The sequence below is a fragment of the Protopterus annectens genome, chromosome 6.part0 (genome assembly GCF_019279795.1).
Source record: "Protopterus annectens isolate FY-2018-M chromosome 6.part0, PAN1.0, whole genome shotgun sequence".
NCBI classification, from domain to species: Eukaryota; Metazoa; Chordata; order Ceratodontiformes; family Protopteridae; genus Protopterus; species Protopterus annectens.
Genome location: NC_056737.1, coordinates 256,896,360 through 256,918,414, shown reverse-complemented (window position 1 = coordinate 256,918,414; position 22,055 = coordinate 256,896,360). Strand labels below are relative to the sequence as shown.

Below are 22,055 nucleotides of genomic sequence, written 5' to 3'. Positions count from 1 at the left end.
TGCAGGGCCGCTGTAACAGGTTCTGTTATTAGAAGGCATGCTTGGTTAAAGGAACAGACTCTGCCTGATCATGTTAAAGCAAAACTATTGGATGCTCCATTACAGCATGATACTTTGTTTGGTGTTAAGGCAGAAGAGGTGTTGAAGAAAATGGAGGATAAAACTAAATCTATGCAGACAGTGAAGGATTTCTTACAGGTACAGCCACCCAGATTTAGCAGGAACTGGCCTTCTAAGAATTGATCCTTTCCCGCGTCAGACAGGCCACAAAGAGGTAGATACAGATGCCCTAGAGGCAACAGCCCCAGGGCTCATACAGGCCCAAATAATGGGGTGCTTCTACCTCCAAAAGCGGAGAAGACAAATCACAGCCATGTAGGAAACAGTCCCAATGACTTCCCTCTGCCATTGCCAAGCAATTCTCTTTTGGCAGCACCCTTAGGGGGAAAGCTAGCATTTTTTTTCACAAAATTGGCACACAATCACACAGGACAAATGGGTCCCAAACATAGTCTTTCAGGGCTACAGGTTCCACTTTCACACCCTTCCAAAGGCAAAAGGTATGTCAGACCTGCCACACAGTCATTGGGCAAAGGCACAGAAACAAGTAACATCTCTCATGGACATGAAGGCCATTCAGCCTGTGCCACAACAGGAGCAGGGACAAGGATTTTACTCAAGACTTTTCTTAGTACCAAGAAAGGACAAAGCATGGAGACCAATTCTGGACCTGTCTATTCTAAATACGTATCTGGACGTACCAAAATTCAAAATGTTAACTCTGCAACAGCTTCTGCCCATGCTGGGAAAGAAGGCTTGGCTTGTAACTTTGGACCTCAAAGAGGCATACCTGCATGTCCCAATCAGACAATCTTGCAGAAGATACCTCAGATTCATAGCTGGCTCAATACACTACCAATTCTCTGCACTGCCATTTGGCTTATGTACTGCGCCCAGGGTCTTCACAAAATGCCTGACACCAGTAATTGCATTTTGCAGACAAAGAGGAATACAAATATATCCCTACTTGGACGACTGCCTTATTCAAGCAGAGACCAAAGACATTCCACTGAAGCATCTGGCATTTGTAAAAAGATTACTTGTGTGCCTAGGGTACACAGTAAACAAAAAGAAATCAAAACTAGTACCCTCACAAGAGATAATATTCCTGGGTGCAAGCTTAAATACAACTGCCCAGATGGCTTATCTCACGCCAGACAAACAAAGGCAACTGACTTCTTACTTCAAAATGTTGGCAACAAAGACCCAGTTATCTGGAAGAAAAATTCTGCAGGCTTTGGGCTTCATGGCTTCCTGCATTCTACTGATTCCATATGCAAGACTGCATATGAGGAAACTACAATGGTATCTAAAAAGTGTTTGGACTCAACATTGCCACAGCCTGGAAACATTAATTACCCTCATTCCCTGCCTGCAACAGGAGTTTCAATGGTGGGCACAGGCCTGTCACCACAACAAGGGACAGCCATTCACTCTACCCACAGCCAGGCAGACACTAACGACAGATGCATCAGATTATGCCTGGGGGGGCAGGAAAATGTGTTCAGGGAGCATGGTCTGCAAACCAAATGCATCTTCATATAAATCAAAAAGAGATGCTAGCTGTGCAGAATGCCCTGACAGCCTTCAAGGATCTACTTCATCCAGGACAACTGCTGATAAAGACGGACAGTACTACAGTCATGTGGTACATAAACAAGCAGGGGGGCACACATTCCTACCCACTCTGCAGACAAGCCATGACTTTGTGGAACACAGCATTGATTTATCAAGTACACCTGCAAGCACAATTCCTGCCAGGAAAGACAAACACTCTGGCAGATGAACTAAGCAGAAATCTCAAGGATCCTCACGAGTGGAAACTAGATCCACAAATCTTCAGCATGATAACAAGGAAATGGGGATGCCCAGACATAGATCTATTTGCCTCCCCAACACAACTGCCAATTACAGAGATTCTGCACAAGGACTTATCACAAACAAGCATGGAAAGTGGATGCCCTATCATTCAGCTGGAAAACCCTTACAGTATATGCCTTTCCTCCACTGCCTCACCTCCCCAAGGTACTCCTAAAGGTCAGACAAGAGAAGCCAAAAATTATATTGATTGCCCCAGACTGGCCATGCCAGCACTGGTACCCAATCTTAAAGAGCTTGTCTCAAGGCCCAGCCTGGACATTACCTCAAATTCCTCATTTGCTGACCCAACAAAACAATCAGATCCTGCACAGCCAACTCAGAACCCTAAATCTGGCTGCATGGCTGATAATTTAACCATTCAGAACGCACCTCTCTCTAAAGCAGTTATGGATGTTATTTTGGAGGCCAGGAGGCCCAGCACCAGAAAATCTTATACAGAAAGATGGAAGAGATTCTGTGCTTGGAACCAGGCACAAGGAAGGAGCGCGCTTGTACCAAATATTTCTCAGATTCTACAATACCTAACTGAGATGCTGGTCAAAGGCCTATCCTTCTCATCAACTAAAATCCATGCCTCTGCCATTTCAGATCATTACAATACGGATCCACCTATTTTTTCACATCCACTGTTAAGGCAGTACCTCAGAGGGGCCAAAAACATAAGACCTCCAAGGAGAGCTCCATCACCTGCATGGGACCTCAATTTTGTCTTGGAAAAGCTCACACTGCCTCCTTTTCAGCCAGCCAATACAGCTGAGATAAAGTACTTATCATGGAAATCAGCTCTGCTCCTAGCAATAACCTCAGCAAGAAGAGTCTCAGAGTTACAGGCACTAATGGCTGTGGAACCTTTTATTATTTTCCATCCAGACAGGGTTTCTCTAAGGACAAACCCAACATTTATACCTAAGGTAGTGTCCAGTGTGGCTCTTAACCAAACCATTCATTTTCCTACCTTTTATCCAAACCCACAGAATAAGGGGGATAGACTTCTGCACTCTTTGGACATACACAGACAGCTATGCTTCTACTTGGACAAAATGAAAACCTTCAGAAAGACTGAGCAACTCTTAGTGGCATATGCTGCAGGATTGCAAGGAAAAGCTATTTCAAAGCAGACTATTTCAAAATGGATAGGCCATTGCATTCGTTTCTCCTATTCACAACATGGCAAATCAGTGCCTAAGGGCATTAGGTCACACTCAACCAGAGCAGCAGCCACTTCAGCAGCCTTCCTCAGAGGAGTACCAACCAAGGACATATTGAAGGCTGCAACTTGGACTTCAGTGCACACTTTTACAAAGCACTACCACTTACCTCTTTACTCTAAATCCAGAGCAGGCTTCGCCACTGCAGTTCTGCAGGGCCTCATAGCCACTCCTAATTCTATCTAGGCCCAGCCACCCAACCTCAGCTTTGGGATTCAACCAAAGTGTAATGACTGCAACAGTGAAACACGATGAACATAGTACAGTTGTGTACCTTCCATAAATGTAGATGTTCGAGTGTATTCACTATTGCAGTCCAGGTTACCCTCCCTCCAGGGCCGGCCTTAGCTGAAATGGCGCCCTAGGCGAAGTAGTGCTGTGGCGCCCCTCCCCCACCCACACCATTCTCAAGTAATGCCCCTACTTGTGCCACGCCCATATGTAGGTCACTCCCACAAAAGCCACACCAGTCATTTCTTTCAATTTTTTAAATGCATGAAAATCAGTGAATGCTTTGTCTTAGTGTAACAAAGGGGGCATGCTTTACACACCAGCCACAGTACACCAGCACATCACTGACCAACATGTACAACAGACACTGGGCACTTACTGACCTTAATCAAATATATAGCGTAAATGTAGTTTACAATACATGAGTCTGACAGCAATCTGTTCTGTCAGACAGAATAAGGGACAGCAAAGAGGTTTACTAATGGCTAAGCACAACAGTTTGAGTTTGGACATGTATGTTCACCTTTTACATATGCCAATAGCTGTCCATCACCTCTACCAAAAGGCAGTCTATGGAAATTGCTTTCCCAAGAATAACAGTCAAAAACCCTCCATAGTTGTGCTACTAACAATGCAAATGGATTTGGCATAAGCAGAACTAAACTTCTCTTCCCCTGAAGCTCTCAGCTCCTTGTAAAATCCTTACTCAACTCTTTGAATCCTAAGTGGTATGGATAGAGAATTCAGGCTCATGTTTCTTGTACCCAAGGTACAGAGTTTGAGCCTGAGTAACACTAACCACCAGGTATACCTAAGTGGGGCATACACACACACACACACTGTTAAATATTTACTCTGCCTACTTAATAACAAGTTAACAATCTGCACTACCCAAACAAAGTTGTTCACATGTGCTCCTGGATGCCTAGGCAATCTAATCTGCTTTTCTCTTCCTTCTTAACTCATCAGGACCGCTCACTTCTGGAATGTCATACATCTTACAGCCTACATTCATTCAACACCATTTTCTGAAAAAAAAAAAAAAATAAAGTTAAAAATATAATGCAAGCAAATATACATATTTTAAAGCTTGTAACCTCAGAATGATATTTGTCTTTACAGTTTCACCAAGTGTCATTTCTTGAAAACTGCACACTCTAAATCTTCTTCTTTCGGCTTTTCCCAGTTAGGGGTCACCACAGCAGATCATCTGTCCGCTCATGATTGGCAGTGGAGTTTTACGGTGTCGAGTTGCCAGCCCGGCGCCCAACCTTCCACAGAAGGCACACACATGCACACACTCATACCTAGGGCCAATTTAGAGTGTCCAATCCACCTACTGCATGTCTTTGGGATGTGGGAGGAAACCGGAACACCCGGAGGAAACCCACGTGACCACAGGGAGGACATGCAGACTCCGCACAGAAGGCACCCCAGCCAAGAATCGAACCAGAGAACCTCTTGCTGTGAGGTGGCAACGCTAACCGCTGCACCACCCCGGCCGCCCTAAAACTGCACACTCTAAATACTTATCATAATACACGTCTTGGCCAGACATGAACTTATCACTTTTCTCTGACTGCTTGTTTATCGGGATATTTACAAAAATATGAAAAATATGCTTAATTAACCATATAAGTAATACTAAATAAAATATCTCTAAAGATCCACAATTTACAGTGCAAATATAAATGACAGATTCCATCAGCGCTATTTACTCACTGTCTCACTTGATGCCATGCGATGAATTGTAAGTTACTTGCTTTTGGAAATACTGATTACAGGTACGAATATTGCATATATTCATAATTATTGACAAGCAAATAGCAAAATATCCAGTATATTGTACTGTAAGTGAACATTGACAATACATTTTTCTACCTTCCACAACTGGGTTTCATACCATGGCCTTAATAAATTGTAACTCTCCCAGACCAATTTTTAAAATAGGAATGTAATTGCAAACTGTGAACAAGTGACAAAATTGACATTTCTACTGTAGACTATTCAAGATTTAACAATAGTAGTATATTTTTTGTATACCCTTCTGTTTCTTTTGCTGCCTAACATTAATTGGCAAGTCAACTGTTTAAGGAAGCCTGTAAAGTGTTTGGATGCTGTTAGGGCTATGGGTGTTAATTGGAAGTAAAAAAAAAAAAAAATTGTCAGTTCTAAACTGCCCTTCTGGGGAGAGAGACAGACGAGAGACAGACAGAGACAGACATTGAGAGAGACAGACAGACAGAGACCGAGACAGACATTGAGAGAGACAGACAGAGACCGAGACAGACATTGAGAGAGACAGACAGACAGAGACCGAGACCGAGAGAGAGAGAGAGAGAGAAAACAAAAATATGCAATCTCTGACTACAACCTGTAAGAAAATCACCGCAAAAGCACCTTGCAGAACAAAAGAAGCACTTGCAGCATATAAAAAACTTTAGAGCCCAGCATTAATAACTAATCAAGATTACCAGTTTTTTTTAGAAAAAAATAAAAAAGATAACCAGCTTTTGATTCCGCTGCAATAGGCACGATCGTGACAGAACCGGAAGTGTCAAATCGGCAATTTATTGATAAGCTCAAACAGTAGTGCTGATATATTAGCTAGTTGCCGCTGTATTTAATGTAATTAGACAACCCACCAATACAAATGCAATCTTCAGACAAGAAATAAACTTCAAACTATCTGTGTCATACCTCTTCCCGCCACATGCATTCAGTATCTCTACCCCTCTACACTTAGAAGATTTCTGAATACGTTTTGTCTGTTGCCGGTCTTCATCTTTCTGTCATAATAAAGATTATTCACTTTTCTTTACTGACAGTCCTTGTCTTTCCAGGCAGCAAATAGTAATTTAAAAAGAAAAAAAAAAAGAAAGAACACCTGGATGGGGCTTATTACTTTTTTGCATGCTCCCTCCCCCTCGTTCAATGGTTTCGGCGCCCTTGCTCCACAGGCATTAATTTCTACAGTGGATTGAGAAACAGTACTTTACCGGATACCGGGCAGTTGAGAGAGTTGTGCGTGTCTTGCTCGTCTGCAACCACAAGTCACACTCATAAGATTACATCCATAGTAGGCGCAGCGCACTTAAATGTGATTTAAAAAAAAAAAAAAAGAAAGCTGTTTGAGGAAAGGAAAAGATGAATAAAAGCCACTAGCATGTGGCTCGTGAGTGGTACACAAGCACTTGAACCCCCCCCCCCCCTAAAAAAAAACAATGCTCTTGTGATTACGTTGCGAAAATCAGTGAAACTGATACTAGTTCACTTTCTTCATTATTATACTGACATTATTGAAATAATCAACCGGTCCGGTAGCATTTTTTTTTTTTAAACTTACTTACACTCCATACATGATTCAGGAATTTCAGGTTCAGGTAGAAATCTCCGCACAGCAACACAAGATGAGCCAGGTCAGTCAATGGAGGTTGGAAGTAACTTAAGATTAGACTGACCATTTCCATGTACTCCCTATTAATGTTGGCTGTTTACTCTCTCGTTCTCACGCTCTCTCTCGCAAGTAAAGCGGGACCAATCAGTAGCAGCCATTGGTTCGTAGCTAATCATGTGTCCTACAGCCAGCCAAATTCTACCCTCCACTCCAGATAAACTGTACTGAAATGCGTACAGTCAGTATGCCTCCCGATGTCCCTGTGCTGTACTAGTGGGAGGGCGCTCACCAACCCCCTTTGCTCTGTGATTCTGGTGCCCTCAAGCAGGCGCCGAGAAGAAAGAAATAATGGAAAAATTAATTCAATTAAAAAAAAAATAAAGTAAAAAATTATGCCCTTTACAAGGCCGGCCTTTATGGTGCCCTAGGCGGTCGCCTAGTTCGCGTATGCCTAAGGCTGACCGTGCCTCCCTCCATCCCCCTTTCATTGCTGGGACATATCTGTACTTCTCTATTCTATACAACCTATGTGGTGTATTTGCTTGTAGATGAAGGTAATGTTTATGTTAGTGCATGCTTTTTTATGAGCAGAATTTTTAGCCTACCCTTTTGGGGGCACCTGACATCTGGGGCAAGAAAAACTGAAGAAAATGGCGTAGGCTGCATTTTTTATACCCTTGGTGCACTGACGTCAGGGAAGAGGCGACAGCAACCGACGCCGGACCAGGACTTTGGAATTCAGGCCGACTGCGGGTAGCCTGCCAGCAGGATAACCCTAGTGTAATGACTGCAAGAGTGAATACACTCGAACATCTACATTTATGGTAGGACACAACTGTACTTTATTCATCTTCCTAGGAATTATGGTGAACCTGGCAAAGTTCCACCTCCATTAGATTCAATCCATTGTATTCATTGGTTGTACAGAGAGCACTACTCTTTGGGTCTTTCTTCCTCGGTCAGGAGCACTTCACACCATGTTATGGTACACAGTTGTCTGTACCAGCTGAGGCTTGTCTGAAAGCTGTAGGCGTTATGGCCTCTTCAGTTTTTATGATCTCGCACAACAGTTTGTATAGGAAGGTTTTAAAGGGGGCAGTTTGAGTTACGTGGTCACAGCAGATTGACCCGCTCTTTCATCTCATCAAAATTTCCAGGTCTTGTAATCAGAGTGGTATCTGAATTTGACCAGACTTCAGTCAGACAACCACTTCCAACTCCCAGCAACCCAACTGTGGTGGCCATGAATATATATACCCCAAGGTGGAGGGCACTGCAGTGAGCAGATGGCTGAGGGCATGTGGCCACCTCAGGAGGCATATATCATTCATTGTATTAGAAATGAGAGATGTGTATCTTGTAGTGATGGTATTTTATCATGCATTACCTCACAGGGTCATGCTATATGTTTACAATTTAGCAACATGGCAGTAGTATAGTGCATTGAAAAGCAGGGAGGAACACATTCATTTCTACCTTTGTGGCAATGGTTTACAGTGGGCTTATCTTTTTCTTTATGAATTGTCTCACAGTCCCATGATAGCAGAGGAAATCCTTTGGAGAAGTCTAGAAAATAATCAATTCGTCTCCATGACAAATAGAAAATGTCCCAATTTCTTTTCTGCGATAACACCTCTAGGAGGTGTTCTTTTGTGCTTTCCTTCATTTCTGTCATTTCTTTTCATTACTGTGTTCACTCAAAAAGCCAGACTTCATAAAGCCAGAGTGATTATCCTAGCTCCTAAATTTTTTTCTTCTGTTTGTATGTTCTTTGTCTTTAAGGTTATGCGTATACCTACCCTTTTATTAGTCCTGTCCCCATCTGACCCTGCGCAGCCCTGTGGTTGCTCCCCCCAGTTACCATACCCACACATCCTTGAATCACGAATTGGTCCTTACCAGACCTCCACCGACTTAACCCTTCATCGGCTGGATCCTCTGACTCATGTGCAAGTCAGCCTTTTTATGTGCCTTGGGATTGAAGGATCCCATGAGGAGTTGAAGAACTTTGCAAGTGGAACTTTCATGTATGCTGTGACTGGTCGAAGTCCTCGGATTAAAGGAGTGGTGCATGCAGTCACGTCCCAACCTTGTGCTTCTCTTCTCAGAGAACTAGGCCACCTGTACAGCTGCTAGTCTCCACCAGAATTTGCTTAGGCGACATGTTCCCCATGAACCCTTCCCCTCAGGAAGAAGAGTTGGCCAATTCATCCTAGTACCCCCGTTGATCCTACCAGTAATCTGAACCAGTTCCCAAACTTGGATCACTAATAGCACTGGTAGATGCCATGCCTCTGCACTTTTGTGCTCTATGACCATTTTCCTATTCCCTGTGACTCTTGCTTAGCACCCCATTAGTTATCTATTGCTACTCAGTGCAGGCAGGAGAGCTGAGAAAACACTGGGACAGGAAAGTGTCATCCATATAGGGCTAACCATGATTGCAGTAAGACACTGACGATCAGTAGCTTATGTTCGGTTACTAGCTCAAAAGTCCTTTGTGGTTCAGCAGCCTCAATCCTGTAAGTATAGCTTACTGTAAGAGAGTTTCCTCTGAGATAAGTTAATGTTTTTCGTTTATGTGTAACCATACCCTCTAGGAGAATTAGATGCACTGTAGCACACTAAAGGCATGGTAAGCTAATCCATGCATTGTTTCCTCATTGCCATTTCATAAAATGTAAAACGATGTATGAGTGCTAGGGTATGAATGATAATAATCTGTTAATATACATTTTTTGAGACGTAACAGCTCCCAGAATCATAGTGCGTCACCTTCAGTGCAAGTAGGTATAGATGTTCTACGTGTTTCACTGTTGCAGTCATCACACTTGGGTTATCTGCCTTGCAGGTAGCCCTCAGTCAGCCCGAATACCAGAGACTTAGTATTTCTGCATCGGATGCTGTCGCTCCTGGACTGATGTTAGGTGTCAGAGGTATATAAACAGGCAGCCGACACCATTACATCAGTCTTTCTTGCTGAGGAGGAGCCCAAAGCAGAAGCAGTTTGCAAGTGCTGGTCTGCCGCTACCTGAAGTTTTTCGTTTTCGGTGAATATTCCTGAAGTCTTCTAAAGCTAAGTACCCCGTTGGGGATCCTTTTTTCTTGCTCTAACCGATGTCAGAAAAAGTTAACAGTTGTCTTTCCTGTGGAAAGCAAACACCTCACAGAGATTTTCACTCTTACTGTGTCACCTGTTTAGGCCCAGACCACGACTTCCCTCTCTGTTGGTTTTGTGCCTTGTTTAACACCCTAACCATTCATCATGGGGCTCTTTTTGTCACTAAATTCTTTCGCTCTCTATCTCCGTATTCTGATCTGGCTTTGGTAAGCCATCCGATTTTCGAAAAACCGTAAGGATAAAAACAGACCGACCGCATAGGTCAAAAACTGCCGACGCTTCCGTTAAGCTAGTCGCCAGTCCGCCGGTACTCAGTGAGGTGCCTTTGCAGCCCCTGATGCCTGCTTCAATGGATTCGCAGGCCTCTGCTGAAACCCATTCGGAGTCCGGTATGCCGCAAGATGCTTCTTCGACTATGGAACCTGTGGATGTCTCTACCTTGGATGGGTCCGGAGCCGTTATGCAGGCACTGGCTTCAGAGGCAGTTCTTTGCTCTAATGATATTCGAATTAAACCTTCATTTCTAACCAAAACTACCGAGTTTCTTAGGCCCAGAGTACGCACTACGCCTAGAAAACCGATGACCAAAGCGCATGCTCAAGCCCCCATGCCACATAAACAAATGCTTAGAATGGCTGAAGACTTTATTACACTGATTAGGGGAAGTCAGCCTTCCCCTGCAAAGAGACAAAGAACCCAGTCCCTTTCAGGTTCTACAGACCAGGAGTCCGATGACTCTGACATTCTGATTATGAAGACATGCCCTTATCCACCTATGCAAATTCAGATGCAGAGGAATCCATTCCCTCTGCCTCCCCTCCACAGGATTTTTCTTTTGGTGAAACCTTGCATACTTTGAGAGCATTTCCATTGGGAATGCCAAGACTATCCTCAGTCCAAAAAGAGACTTGGAGAATTTTTAGAGTTGCCTCAGCATAGACCTTTAGCTATACCCCCTATCCTGGATGTTGTGGATGATGTTTTCATGAAATCCATTCTTACTTCTGACACTTTATCTCCTGCCCCTAGGAAACCTGACAGGTACTACAGAGTACCTGATATTCACAAGTTTCTGTTGAAGAATCCTACTGCTGACCCAGAGATCATTTCCCAGGGGCCTAAAGGTATCAAGGCTACTACAGCCAAGAATCCCACCCCTTCGGACAGGAATTGTAGAGCTTTGGACAGATGGGGTAAGAAGGTATTTACCTCTGCAACTCTTACTATCAGGGCTTTGAATTGCCACTTTCACATGCTGAAGTACCAGCAACATATTATGGAACTTATTAAACAAAAAGTGGTAACTTTTCCAGACTGTGCAGAAAATAAAGAATCACAGGAGCTTATGCACTGTGCAAACCAAGTCAGTAAGCATACTTTGCAATATGGCTTTGATGACCTAGAAGCATCTTGCAGGGCAGCAGTCACTGGCTCTGTACTGAGAAGACATGCTTGGCTAAAGGAGCAGACCTTGCCAGATCATGTCATATCTAAATTACTAGACAGTCCTTTGAATAAGGACTCTTTGTTTGGCACCAAAGCAGAAGAAATTCTTAAAAAGATTTAAGAAAAAGCTAAATCTATGCAGACTGTTACATAATTCTTACAAGTGCAACCCCCTAGATTCAGTAAGCATTGCCCTTCAAAACACTGGTCCTTTCCAGCCCCCTCCAGGCCTTCTCAAACAAGATCCAGGGGAAACAGACCACCTAGACTACAGTCTCAGGGTATGCAGAGATCTAAGCAATGGAGTGCCCTACTCCTAAAGCAGGGAGTGGTAAGCCACCTCCTTACAGAAAAAGCTCACAATGACTTATTCAATCCACTTCCCAGCCCTTTCCAACTGCTTGTGCCCCTAGGAGGAAAACTTACCCTTCATGCAAAAAACTGGATGTCCATCACCCCAGACCGATGGGTCCTCAACATTGCATCCCAGGGGTACAAATTTTATTTCTATTCTGTGCCAATCCCAAGTGGGTTTCCAGACCTTCCTCCAAACCAGTGGGCAGAGGCTCAAAACCAAGTACTTTCCCTGCTCAGTATCAGAGCTATTCATCCTGTTTAAGTAGAACAGAGGGGTCAAGGATTCTACTCCAGACTCTTCTGGTACCCAGGAAAGAGGGCTCTTGGTGCCCAATTCTGGATCTTTCAATTCAAAACACCTTCCTGGTGGTACCAAAGTTCAAAATGCTTACACTGCAACAGCTTCTTCCTGTGTTAGCCAAGGATGCCTGGTTAGTCACCCTAGAATTAAAAGAAGCCTATCTGCATATCCCTATAAGGGAGTAATGCAGGGAGTATCTTATGTTTCAGGGCAGGATCTATGCACTATCAGTTCTCTGCACTTCCCTTTGGCTTGTCTACTGCACCCATGGTATTCACAAAATGCCTTGTTCCAACCATTGCATACCGCAGGCAGAGAAATATCCAAATTTACCCATACTTGGATGATTGCCTGATTCAGGCGGACAATCAGGAATTGCTACTTTAGCACCTGGCATTTGTAAAAAAACCTTCTCACTTCCTTGGGGTACACCATCAACAAAAAGAGAATCACAACTGGTACCCAGTCAAAAGATTGTATTCCTAGGAGCAAGCTTAGACACAACTTCCCAGATGGCATTCCTCACTTCAGAAAAACATTTTTATCTGACAGATATAAATGGCCACCAGAACCCAGCTATCTGCAAGAAAAATACTGCAAGCCATAGGGTTCATGGCCTCATGTATACTGCTAATTCCATATGCAAGACTGCATATGAGGAAACTTCAATGGTACTTAAAAAATCTTTGGTGCCAACATTCTCAGGACCTGGAAACAGTCATTCCTACCATACCCTGTCTAAGGACAGAGTTCCTTTGGTGGGCAGAAGCATGCAACCACAACAAGGGACTGACATTCACTCTACCCCATGCCGCCCAGACCCTGACCGCAAACGCATCAGACTATGCATGGGGGGCTCACATGGCTGGTAAGTGTATTCAGACCCACTGGAGCCCAAGTCAAATTCATCTGCACATCAACCAAAAACAGATTTTAGCTGTACAGAATGCCCTGACAGCTTTCAGATCCCCACTCCTTCCAGGACAACTGCTGATAAAAACAGACAACACCACAGTTATGTGGCACATCAGCAAGCAGGGGGAGAACCCATTCCTACCCACTCTGCAGGTTAGCATTGGCCCTGTGGACTACGGCCTTAGACATCCAAGTCCTTGTACAAGCTTAATTCCTGCCAGGCAAACAAAACTCACTGGCCGACAACTTAAGCAGAAATCTCCTAGACCCACATGAGTGGAAATTGGAACCCAGCACCTTCAACCTTCTGATTCAGAAATGGGGGACCCCAGAAATGGATCTTTTTGCCTCCCCTTATAACCACCAGCTCAACAAATTCTGCACCAGGAATCCTCACAACAGGGCCTGGAAAGTGGATGCCCTATCCTTTCAATGGGAAAACCTATCAATCTGTGCCTTTCCCCCCCTGCCCCCTTCTCTTTAAGAGTATTACTCAACATAAAACATGACAAGCCATGGACAATTCTTATTGCCCCGGACTGGCCAAGCCAGCACTGGTACCCACTCCCATGCAGCATGACAACAGTGCCACCCTGGCACCTGCACCAGACCCCAACCCTGCTCTCTCAGCAGAAGGGACAGATCTTGCATTCACAATTGCAAACCCTAATTCTTGCAGCCTGTCTTATTCCTTGAGTACCTTGCCAGCAACCCTAAGCAAACAGGTGCTGGACATCATCCTTGAAGCCAGAAGGCCCAGTCAAAGAAATCCTATGCTGATAAGTGGAAAAGGTATTGTTCTTGGATTCAGTCGAAAGGAGAGGGCACAGTACTGCCCTCCTTACCTTTAATCCTGGATTACCTAGAAGGACTACTCCACAGATGCCTAGCCTTCTCCTCCATTAAGATCCATGCCTCTGCCATCTCGGCTCATTACAACATTGAGCCACCTCTGTTCTCTCATCCTCTCATCAAACAATTCCTGAGAGGGGCAAACAACGTAAGCCACCAAGGAGAGCATCCACCCCTGCTTGGGACCTTAACTTTGTACTGGAAAAGCTCATGCCTCCCCTCTTTGAACCTGCTGCTTCAGCAGAGTTAAAATTCCTCTCCTGGAAAACAGCCTTGCTCCTAGCCATCACTTCAACTAGAAGAGTGTCTGAGCTACAAGCACAGATGGCTGTGGAACCCTTCATTATTTTCCATGCTGACAGGGTCTCCCTCAGGGCTAACCCTTCATTTATGCCTAAAGTGGTATCCAGTGTGACTCTCAACCAATCCATCCATTTGCCAACCTTTTTCCCTAATCCTCAAAATAAAGGGGAAAGGATCCTGCACTCTTTGGACGTGCACAGACCGTTCACATTCTACCTTGATAGGACTAAGCCATTCAGAAAGTCTGACCCGTTACTAGTCAGCTTTGCAACAGAGGCAGAGGACAAGGCCATTTCAGAACAAACCATTTCCAAATGGATAGCACATTGCATCCATTTATGCTACAAGCACCATGTAAAACCAACCCCTCAGGGGGTTAGAACACATTCCACTAGGGCAACATCTACCTCTACAGCATTTCTCATGAGAGTCCCTACCAGGGACATCCTGGAAGTTGCCACCTGGAGTTCTGTACACACCTTCACCAAGCATTACCACTTGCCTGTCTTTTCCAAATCCAGGGCAGGATTTGCTACAACAGTCTTGCAAGGCCTACTAGCCAGCCATAACTCTTCTTGACTGCCTCCACCCTTCCTCAGCTTTGGGAATCCACCCAAGTGTGATGACTGCAACAGTGAAACACGAAGAACATAGTACAGTTGTGTACACTTACCATAAATGTAGATGTTCAAGTGTATTCACTATTGCAGTCCTGGTTTCCCTCCCACCAGCCCCCTGGTTCTCTCTCTCTCTCTCTCTCTGTCTCCTATCTATGGCTATTTCTACTAGTATTAGTATTTACTTTTTACTAGTGGTGTTTCCCCACAATATCCTAGTTCCCTGTTTGGGGGCTCCTGACATTCATCGGCTGCATGTTTATATACCCCTGATGACCTGACGTCAGTCCAGGAGCGACAGCATCCGACACAGAAATACTAAGTCTCTGGTATTTGGGCCACCTGCAAGACAAATAACCCAAGTGTGTTGACTGCAACAGTGAATACACTCGAACATCTACATTTATGGTAAGTGTACACAACTGTACTTTCTAACCACCACAGCTTGCTATTCCTATTCATCACATACAGATATGCAGAATGCAGAAGTTGTGAACTGAAGAGCTGGATTTTAACATACATTCCTTTAAGACATTTTCTGTTTTGCATGCAGTTTGTCCTGTACCACTGGAACCAGAGAACGGAGGATACATGTGTCATCCCTCTCCTTGTAGAAAATTGGTGACTGACAGTGTAATTGAGTATTCCTGTGATGAAGGCTATGTGATGAAAGGAGACTACAAGTTCCTCACATGTAAAAATGGTGAATGGATTCCACCCATGCAAATCAGCTGCAAACTTGGCCCAGGTGAGTGCTTGGGAATTTTGCTAGTAAGCATTGGGTAAACTAAGAGTCAACTGAGACATCAATTCTCTGCAAAGGTGTGTGGTTTTCACTCTTTAACCGTTTCTTCCTTTTATACCACACTGATGTTCTTCGTTCCCCATTGCTGCAGTCCTTACTATTGGGTATAGTCCGCTGTCCAGTCGGCCCGAATACCAGAGTATAAGGCTGACGTCGGTCAGGGCGCATTAGACTGACGTCAGTACGTCAGGGTACTAATGCGCATGACCGACGTCATATCCTCAGTCTTTTTTGCCGCATGGTCCGATGCAGAAGCAGTTTTGCGAGTGTAGGTTGGCGTTCTGAAATATTTCCGAAACCGGAGTTTCAGACCGAAGCAGAGTTGGCTAAGTACCGCGTTGGGGAACATTTTGGTTTTTCTTGCCTCAGTATTTAACCGGATGTCAGAAAAGTGAATAACTGTATTTCTTGTGGGAAACAGATACCTCATAGGGATTACCATACCTTGTGTATACCTTGTTTAGGGCCTGAGCACGACGTTGTTGGTTGCCGCTCTTGTGCTAGGTTTAACAAACGCACTATTAAGAGGAGGTTAGACTGTGCCAGGTTAGTGTTTGGGAAGCGGTGCAATTATAAAATGCCGCCGGATGCTCCGACGCCCGCTTCGCCCAAGAAGCGCAAGGACAAAACAGCGAAGCCTAGGGTTGATGAACCGGCAGTCCCGGACGTCGGTTCTTTAGAAGGCTCAGTGGAGCCAGAGGTTTTGCCAGGAGTTTCCATGGAGTCTCAGGCAGAAACTTTACTGTTACAGGATGTGCCTTCTCAGGAGGTAGGCCAGGCTGAGGGGCTTCTCAGGTAACTGTTCTTCCCTCTCTTCCCAAGGTAGTTAGAGCCTCTCCTTCTGTTGCTAAAACTTTTTGAGAGGTAGGCCAAGTTCAGCTTCAGTGGGGCTTCTCCTAGCATTTCGGTTCTGTACCTAAGAAACATATGCTTAAAATGGCAGAAGATTTGATTACTATGATTAGAGGTTCTATGCCCCCTCCTGATAAGAGGCCTAGGGTGGAACCGAGTTTGATAGTTTTGAACAGTGTTCAGAGGCTTCTGAGTCTTCTGCGGAAGATTTGCAGGAGTATCCTACTTATTCTGATTCAGATGTGGATGATTCCACTCCTACAGCTTCTCCTCCTGAGGATTTCTCATTTTCAGAGACTCTGCATTCCATGAGGGAGCACTTTAAATGGGAAGGCCAGGACTACTCTGATTCCAGGAAAAGGCTTAGGGAATTCTTGTTTTTACCCCAGCATAGGCCCTTAGCTATACCTCCTGTGTTGAATGTGGTGGAAGATGTTTTTGCAGAGGCTTCCCTGAACCCTGATTCTTTGCCTCCTGCTCCTGTTAAACCTGATAGGTATTATAGGGTGCCCGAAGCTCATAAGTATTTGTTTAAGAGCCCTAGGGCGGACCCTGAAACTGTTTCTCAGGGGCCTAAAGGTGTTAAGGCCTCTGTGGTTAAAAATCCTGTTCCCACTGATAAAGAGGCTAGGGCTTTGGATAGGTGGGGAAAGAAAGTGTATACTTCTTCCACTCTAGCCATGAGAGCGTTGAATTGTCAGTTTCACATGCTAAAATATCAAAATTATCTCCTTTCACAATTGAAATCTAAGGTGGATGCTTTGGCGGAAGGTATTGAGTGTAAAGAGTTGCTGGATTTGGTTCATGTGTCTGAACAAGTGGGTAAGCATTCTTTGCAATGTGGTTTTGATGCTGTACAGGCCTCCTCGAGGGTGGCTGCCACTAGTTCTGTTCTTCGCAGGCATGCCTGGTTGAGGGATCAGAATTTAGCTGAGCATGTTAAGACGAGGATTTTGGATGCTCCTTTACAGTCTGATGTGTTGTTTGGTTCGCCTGTGGAAGCAGTTTTAAAGAAAATGGAGGACAAAGCTAAGTCTATGCAAACTGTTAAAGATTTTTGCAGGTGCAGCCACCAAGTTTAGTAGAAATTGGCCTGCTAAGGGGTGGACATATCCTGCTTATGATTCCCAGTCTAGGGGTAGGTCTAGACGTGGTAGGGGCAGGGCTCAAGGTTCTTTTAGGCCTAGAACAGGAGTTCACCTGCTCAGACTTCTGGTGAGGGCAGGGGTCAGTCCTTTCGTAAACAGACCCAATGACCTGTTTTTCCAGCAGCCAGTAGATTCTCGCCTGGCAACTCCTTTGGGAGGAAGACTGTCTCTTTTCAAAGAAAATTGGGATTTAATTACTCAAGACAGATGGGTGTTGGATATCATTCACCACGGTTACAGATTTTATTTCCATACCATGCCCCTTTCAAAGGCATGCCAGACGTTCCTCCTCCACAAAGAAAAGAGGCTCACAAGCAAGTTTCTCAGTTACTCCAGATGGGGCCATACAGCCAGTCCCTGTATCAGAGAGGGGCCTAGGATTTTATTCTCGCCTGTTCCTAGTACCAAAGAAGGGGAACACGTGGAGACCAATTTTGGATTTATCTCTCCTCAACACTTATCTGGACATTCCCAAGTTCAAGATGTTGACGTTACAACAGCTTTTACCTCTGCTGGGCAAAGATCACTGGATGGTGACTTTAGATCTCAAGGAAGCTTACCTTCATGTGCCTATAAGGCTAAGTTGCAGGAAGTATCTGCGCTTCGAGCTGGAAATTCTCATTATCAGTTCTCTGCATTGCCCTTTGGCTTATCTACTGCGCCCAGAGTATTCACAAAGGTTCTGGCTCCAGTGATAGCTTACTTCAGGCTACAAGGAATTCAAATCTATCCTTACTTGGACGACTGCCTGATTTTGGCTCAAGAAAAGGAAGACCTTCTACAGCATCTGGAATATGTTATAGCAGTGCTAAGATGCCTAGGGTATTCTGTGAACGAAATAAAGTCCAGTCTAGTACCCTCTCAAGACATGTGCTTTCTGGGTGTGAGACTGAATACAGCAGCCCAGATGGCCTTTTAACCCCGGACAAACAAAAGAGTCTATCACTTTACTTCCATCAACTATCTCATCAGTCCGTGCTGACTGCAAGGACAGTCCTTCAAGCATTAGGGTTCATGGCATCTTGTATTCTGGTGCTTCCCAATGCCAAACTGCATATGAGGAAGCTACAATGGTATCTCAAAATGTATGGACACAGCACTGCCAGGATTTGGACACTGTCATTCAAATAATACCTTGCCTTCAAAAGAATTTTTGTGGTGGGCTCAGGAATGTCACCTAAACAAGGGACTCTCTGTGACCCGGCCAGAGGCGAGTCAGATTTTAACGACAGATGCCTCGGACATTGCTTGGGAGCTCATCTAAATGGAAAGTGGATACAAGACAAGTGGCCTGCCAGACTACAGCATCTACATATCAACATGAAGGAGATGTTAGCAGTCCAGTTTGCATTAATGGCTTTCAAGGAGTTACTTCTTCCAGGGCAGGTGTTGATTCTAACAGACAACACAACTGTCATGTGGTACATCAACAAGCAAGGGGAACACATTCTTATCCTCTATGCAGGCAAGCAATGATTTTATGGGAGACGGCGCTAAGCTTGCAACTAACTCTTCAGGCAAGGTTTCTGCCAGGAGCACAGAACTCCTTAGCAGATGTGTTAAGCAGACAAATCATGGATCCCCACGAGTGGAAACTGGATCTTCATGTATTTCAGAAATTGACAGTGTCATGGGGAACTCCAGACATAGATCTGTTCGCTTCTCCACTAAACCACCAGCTGCCAAAGTATTGCACAAAGGGGTTTCATCACACAGCTTGGAAAGTGGATGCTCTGTCTTTCAGTTGGAAAAACCTTCATGTGTATGCCTTTCCACCTCTGCCTCTTCTTCCAAAGGTACTATTAAAGGTCAGACAAGACAGGCCAAGGATGATTTTGATAGCTCCAGATTGGCCTCGGCAACACTGGTACCCACTACTACGGAGTCTGGTAATGAAGCCTCCATGGCCTTTACCTCTGATTCCTCATCTGTTATCTCAGAAGGACGGTCATCTGCTCAATGTCAAGCTTCACTCTCTTCATCTAACAGCCTGGCATATTCTCTCTTGAAACACAGCAGGTCTCAACTTCCTCAACAAGTTTTAAATGTGATTATGGAAGCTAGAAGACCTAGTACAAGGAAAGTGTGCAGAAAAATGGAAGAGATTTTTATTTTGGAGTACAGCAAAGAATTTGGAGATTTCTGAGCCTAATTTGAGTGTGGCTCTTCAATATCTTACTGAGTTATTGGACAAAGGTTTGTCCTTCTCTTCCATTAAGATTCATGCTGCAGCAATTTCAACTCACTATGATTGTGACCCACCATTGTTTTCATCCTGTGTTCAAGCAGTTTCTTAGAGGGCAAAGAATATAAGACCCCCACGTGAGCTCCTACTCCTGCTTGGGATCTCAATTTTGTGTTGGAAAAACTTACTCTACAACCTTTTGAGCCTGCGGCTACTGCTGAATTGAAATACTTGTCATGGAAGACTGCTTTTCTGTTGGCTATTACTTCTGCAAGAAGGGTGTCTGAGTTGCAGGCCCTTATGGCAGTAGAGCCCTTTTGATTTTCCATAAGGATAGGGTATCATTACACTAATCCTTCCTTTATGCCTAAGGTGGTCTCTAGTGTGGCTTTAAACCAAACTATTCATTTGCCTACTTTTTATGCAGACCCCAAAATAAAGGGGAAAAGATTTTGCACACTTTAGATGTACACAGGCAATTGCGTTATTATTTAAGCAGGACTAAGGATTTTAGGCAGTCTCAGCAGTTGTTTGTTTCTTTTGCTTTGAGTTCAGGGCAAGCCTGTGTCAAAACAAACTATTTCTAGGTGGATTGGCTTTTGCATTGCATTTTGTTATTCCCATCATGGCAAGGAGATTCCAGCTGGGATTAGGCCTCATTCCACTAGGGCTACTGCCACTTCAACAGCATTTCTAAGGGGTGGCAACTAAGGATATTTTGGAAGCAGCTACTTGGAGTTCAGTGCATACTTTCTCTAAGCATTATCACCTTCCTATCTACTCTAAGTCTAGGGCTGGTTTTGCCACAGCTGTTTTGCAAGGCATGTTGTCAGCTCCTACTTCTTTATGATTTGCCAGCCTCCCTTACCTCTGCTTTGGGATTCTACCCAATAGTAAGGACTGCAGCAATGGGGAGCGAAGAACATAGTACAGTTTTGTACCTACCATAAATGTAGATGTTCGAGGATCCCCATTGCTGCAGTCCAATTCCCTCCCTCCTTCCCTCTGTGTTTAGGGGTGGTTGTGTAGGTGAGATTACATGCTGATATTTTTGTATATATTCTTGTATATATTGTATATATTTTTGGTGCAGGTATTTTGGGCCTTGTCTTTTTAGGGTCTTCTGACATCTGGGGCAAGAAAAGACTGAGGATGTGACGTCGGTCATGCGCATTAGTACCCTGACGTACTGACGTCAGTCTAATGCGCCCTGACCGACGTCAGCCTTATACTCTGGTATTCGGGCCGACTGGACAGCGGACTATACCCAATAGTAAGGACTGCAGCAATGGGGATCCTCGAACATCTACATTTATGGTAGGTACAAAACTGTACTTTTTTTCCTCCTCTGCAGTCCCTCTCCAGGCCCACTGTGGAGTGATTCATTTATGTACTAGTAATGGTGGCTAATGGCACAGGTGATTTGCTATTGATAAACATCTGATCTGCCAACGTAAGGTGTTTGATAAGACTTAAGATGTTCTTCGTTCCACATTGCTGCAGTCCTTACTATTGGGTAGTCCGCTGTCCAGTCGGCCCGAATACCAGAGTATATGGCTGACGTCGGTCAGGGCGCATTAGACTGACGTCAGTACGTCAGGGTACTAATGCGCATGACCGACGCCATATCCTCAGTCTTTGCCGCATGGTCCGATGCAGAAGCAGTTTTGCGAGTGCAGGTTGGCGTTCTGAAATATTTCCGAAACCGGAGTTTCAGACCGAATCAGAGTTGGCTAAGTACCCGTTGGGAACATTTTGGTTTTTCTTGCCTCAGTATTTAACCGGATGTCAGAAAAAGTGAATAACTGTATTTCTTGTGGGAAACAGATACCTCATAGGGATTACCATACCTTGTGTATACCTTGTTTAGGGCCTGAGCACGACGTTGTTGGATGCCGCTCTTGTGCTCGGTTTAACAAACGCACTATTAAGAGACGGTTAGACTGTGCTAGGTTAGTGTTTGGGAAGCGTTAATTATAAAATGCCGCCGGATGCTCCCGCCCGCTTCGCCCAAGAAGCGCAAGGACAAACAGCGAAGCCTAGGGTTGATGAACCAGCAGTCCCAGACGTCGGTTCTTTAGAAGGCTCAGTGGAGCCAGAGGTTTTGCCAGGAGTTTCTATGGAGTCTCAGGCAGAGACTTTACTGTTACAGGATGTGCCTTCTCAGGAGGTAGGCCAGGCTGAGGGGCTTCTCAGGTAACTGTTCTTCCCTCTCTTTCCAAGGTAGTTAGAGCCTCTCCTTCTGTTGCCAAAACTTCTTTGAGAGGTAGGCCAAGTTCAGCTTCAGTGGGGGCTTCTCCTAGCATTTCAGGTTCTGTGCCTAAGAAACATATGCTTAAAATGGCAGAAGATTTGATTACTATGATTAGAGGTTCT

At 44.5% G+C, this 22,055-nt stretch overlaps 1 protein-coding gene across 3 annotated transcripts in view; it reads left to right on the top strand.

The window, feature by feature from the left end:
• The window catches only part of SUSD6 (sushi domain containing 6), a 442,437-nt gene that overhangs the window by 274,328 nt on the left and 146,054 nt on the right, over positions 1-22,055 (top strand). For 2 of the 3 annotated variants that reach the window (XM_044073995.1, XM_044073996.1), the window contains exon 4: positions 15,243-15,437. The exons of the other annotated variant lie outside the window; for it this stretch is intronic. In XM_044073995.1, coding sequence (XP_043929930.1) covers positions 15,243-15,437 — 195 coding nt within the window. The remainder of the gene's footprint in view (positions 1-15,242; positions 15,438-22,055) is intronic. 3 annotated transcript variants of the gene reach the window in all.